The 3,726-nt window shown below is 44.4% G+C and overlaps 1 protein-coding gene across 1 annotated transcript; it reads left to right on the top strand.

Moving 5' to 3' along the window:
• The first annotated feature begins 468 nt into the window (after positions 1-468).
• On the top strand, positions 469-3,726 carry LOC120573854 (complement C1q-like protein 4). The gene is made up of 5 exons (XM_039823721.1): positions 469-616; positions 772-843; positions 935-965; positions 1,700-1,944; positions 3,282-3,726. Exons 1-5 carry the CDS (start codon positions 602-604, stop codon positions 3,594-3,596), a joined length of 678 nt encoding a protein of 225 aa, XP_039679655.1. The 5' UTR covers positions 469-601; the 3' UTR covers positions 3,597-3,726.

The raw sequence follows: 3,726 nt of genomic DNA, 5'->3' as shown, positions 1-3,726 counted from the left end.
GAAATTGGAAAGTTTCCCTCTTTAGCATTAAAACCAGTGGTGGAATGTAACTAAGTACTTTTACTCAAGTACTAATATTAAGGTACTTGTACTTTACTTGAGTCTTTTCTTTTCATGCCACTTTCTACTTCTGCTCCGCTACATTTCAGAGAGAAATATTGTACTTTTTACTCCACTACATTCATCTGACAGTTTAATTTACAAGTTCAGAGTTTTGCACACAAAACACCATATAAAATACCATGTTTTAATATAAATTAAACTACCCAACAATGTACAAGTCCAGCTGAAATGATTAGCAGATTAAACACTAAACTGTTTGGATTGTCTCTAGTTTCTAAAAAGCCCTTCGTCACTTTTCAAGACATCCCATCCACTTTGCTTCATTCGCAAATTATTTGTTAGGTGTGTGTGTGTGTGTGTGTGTGTGTGTGTGTGTGTGTGTGTAAGTGTATATATATATATGTGCATGCTTGGCATTAGTTAGACAAACAGAGTTTGTATCAAAACAGCCACAGTTGGACTTTGCCCGCTGCGCACAGAGACACTTCAACAGAAGCCTGGCAGAGTGTGTTAGTGCTGTACAGCTTTCAGCAGGAAGATGAGCTCCACCAAGGTACCTGTCTGTCTGCCTGTCTATTTGTCTGTCTGTCTGGTATATGTGTCTCTCTGTCTGTCTGTCTATGTGTCTGTCTGTCTGTCGCCTGCCTGTCCAATCTGTTCTTTAATCCCTCAGAATCCCTTACAATCTTTGGTGTCTTTCTGTTCCAGATATGTTGTGTGTGTGTGCTGGTGACGGGGTTGTGTGTAACCAGTTTGGTTGGAGCAAACCCAATGGAGCTGGTGAGTGAACAGAACTTTGGCTCGGGATACTTTCAAACTCCGCTCTTATACTGGCTCCACATAACCATCTCTCTCCTGATTCTCTCCACAGATGCCCCGTCAGACAGCAGCCAAGCAACAGGGTTGGTAGTGTGTGTGTGTGTGTGTGTTTGTATGTGTGTTTGAGAGAGAGAGAGAGAGAGAGAGAGAGAGAGGGAGAGAGAGAGAGAGAGAAAGAACTGTTTAAAATTGTGTTATGTATAACTTTAGTTAGTAGAAACACATACAAACTAGAAGGGCAATCAGAAAGTGCAGACCTCTGCCAAGCGATGTCCTAGCTCACAAAGTCCCCTGGAATTGGATTCTGGAACTCATTTTTTTTTCCAGTTTTCTCCGTTACTTCCTTGGCTCTTGCTACACCCACCAAGTTCCATGAAACATTTGGCCAGTAGATGTTCCCTAATTCTGTAGACAGTAGGGCTGAAACTAATGATTATTTTCATCGTTGAATAATCTGTCGATTAGTTGCGTGGTCTATAACATGTCAGAAAACGGTGAAAAACGTCGATCAAATCATCAGATCCATGACGTCCTCAAATGTCCTGTTTTGTCCACAACTCAAAGACATTCAGTTTACTGTCACAGAGGAGAGAAGAAACTAGAAAATATTCACATTTATCTACCAATTATCAAAATAGTTGGCGATTAATTCAAAAGTTGACAACTAATGATTCATCTTTGCAGCTCTAGCTGATACACAAACCCAACCCAAAACATAACCTCCTTGGCCTTTTATTTGTTTTTTTTTTAAATACGGTAGCTGTCAAAGTGATGCAGTCTTTTAATATTTGATTGAGACCCAAAATGTGTGTCCCAGGGGCCGCTGTTCTTTTTTACGTTGCCTACCAGGGCAGTCTAAGAGATATGGAGATCGACCCAATCGTCTTCAACCAGGTGGTGGTGAACCAGGGCTCGGCCTATGACAATGACACCGGCGTGTTCACCGCGCCGGTGCCTGGCATCTACCAGTTTGTGTTTGCCGCCCAGCTCTGCCGCGGAAACCACAACAACGTATGGTACTTCATGGTCAACGGGGAACGGAGGACGGCCTGCCATGCTCAGGTACACAAGACTAAAGTAGACTAGAAAAATAGAGAGATTGGCTTAAAAGCAGTGGTGGAAGAAGTATTCAGATCCTGTATTAAGTAAAAGTACTAATACCACACGGTCATGTACAGTAATAACAAATGACATGACATCCATGACAGCTGAGCAAACTCAATCTACTGATGAAGACAGTGAGATGTGGTTAAAGCTCCAGAAGAAAGTACCTTTACCCAACACTGGACAAATAAAATAAGCTCAACTAGCCAAGCTGAGTAACAGAACAATGTGCCTAAGGCTACATCTACACTACTACATTTTCATTTTTAAGCTACGTTTGGAGACCAAAGCGATCTCCGTCGACATAAGAGTTTTAGCTCCAGTAGCAGAACTTGTCTCCGTCCATATTAACACGTCTGACAACGCATACCACATGAGCATACACTGGGCATGCACCTGCCGATGTAAACAGGAAGCAGATTGTCTGACGTTCCTCTGCGGTTGAAAGTTGAAAATACACAAAATACTTTCGAGAAAAAACAACAGTGCCGAAAAGTATTCCAGAGATTTATTTACTGGGACCAACAACGAGGTGGAACTGTTACTGAAAGGTACTGAAGCCTACCTAACCGATAAGACTGACTGATGCGCATCGTCGTTTCCAAAGGTCTCTGTTTATCCCCATCTTAGTCTACATCGACGATGTTCCACATCCGGGATTGTTCTGGAGCCGCCGAATATTCCGCCGGATGTCCCCTTTTTTTTAGGCCGGGTGCCCCACACCTTCCTCTTCCTTTGTGTTGGCGTTCTAAACTCTGGTGGATTTCTGAGGACTGTGGTTTACATGCTCCTCAGATCTCTGCAGGGTAAATCCAGACAGCTAGCTAGACTATCTGTCCAATCGGAGTTTCTGTCGCACGACTAAAACTACTTTTGAACGTACACATGTTCCACCCACGAAAACAAGTTCCTTCCCGAGGCTATTCTTGCAGAGGCACTGTCATTGAGTCCGGCGCATGTAGCCGCCCAAGACAATTGTGATTGGTTAAAAGAAATGCCAATAAACAAGAGCACTTTTTTCTTGTATCCCAGAATGCTGTGTGGACTAACCAGACCTTCCTCCGCAGCACTGCGGAGGAAGGCCCGGCAATGCGAGACTATGCCCATCTAGACTACAATGCAAACTCTAAAGTTTTCAAACTGAAACGGGGGCAGCAGTGCTTCCAAAGGAGCTCTGAAATGCTTTAGTATTGTGGACGCGTAAGCGTAAATTTAGCGAAAGATATCGTTTTTAAACCAAAACGTAATAGTGTAGATGTAGCCTAAAAATGCCTTCCTCCTCTCCTGTCCCGCAGGTGTCTGGCGGGGACACGACCCTCAACACGTGCTACTGCATGGAGGAACTGAAGAAGGGTGACAAGATGTGGGTGAAGCAGAATGTGGGGAGTTGCGCCTGGGCTAGCACTATCTCCAAAACCATCACCTTCTCCGGTGTCCTGCTGGCGAGTGAGGGTGTGTCCACGCTGGGAGGGAAATATGGCTCTGGCAGCTCCTGTCCACTGCCCAGCCTGGGCCGCAACAAGGACATGGTGTCCAGCTCTGTAGTCCGGAGGGCATCTTTGTCCTGTGTGGCCGTCACTCTGCTGCTCTGCTGTCTCCTCCTGGATTAATCACGGCCAAGTTAAAGGTGCTCTAAGCGATGTCACGCGTCTTTTAGGCTACATTTTTTGTCACATACAGCAAAAATCTTCTCACTATCCGCTAGCTGCCTGTCCCCTGAACACACTGTAAAAAACAAAA

The sequence above is a fragment of the Perca fluviatilis genome, chromosome 15, assembly GCF_010015445.1.
Source record: "Perca fluviatilis chromosome 15, GENO_Pfluv_1.0, whole genome shotgun sequence".
In the NCBI taxonomy this organism is placed as follows: Eukaryota; Metazoa; Chordata; class Actinopteri; order Perciformes; family Percidae; genus Perca; species Perca fluviatilis.
The sequence above is the reverse complement of the archived record's forward strand: the minus strand, read 5'-3'. Positions and strand labels throughout refer to the sequence as shown.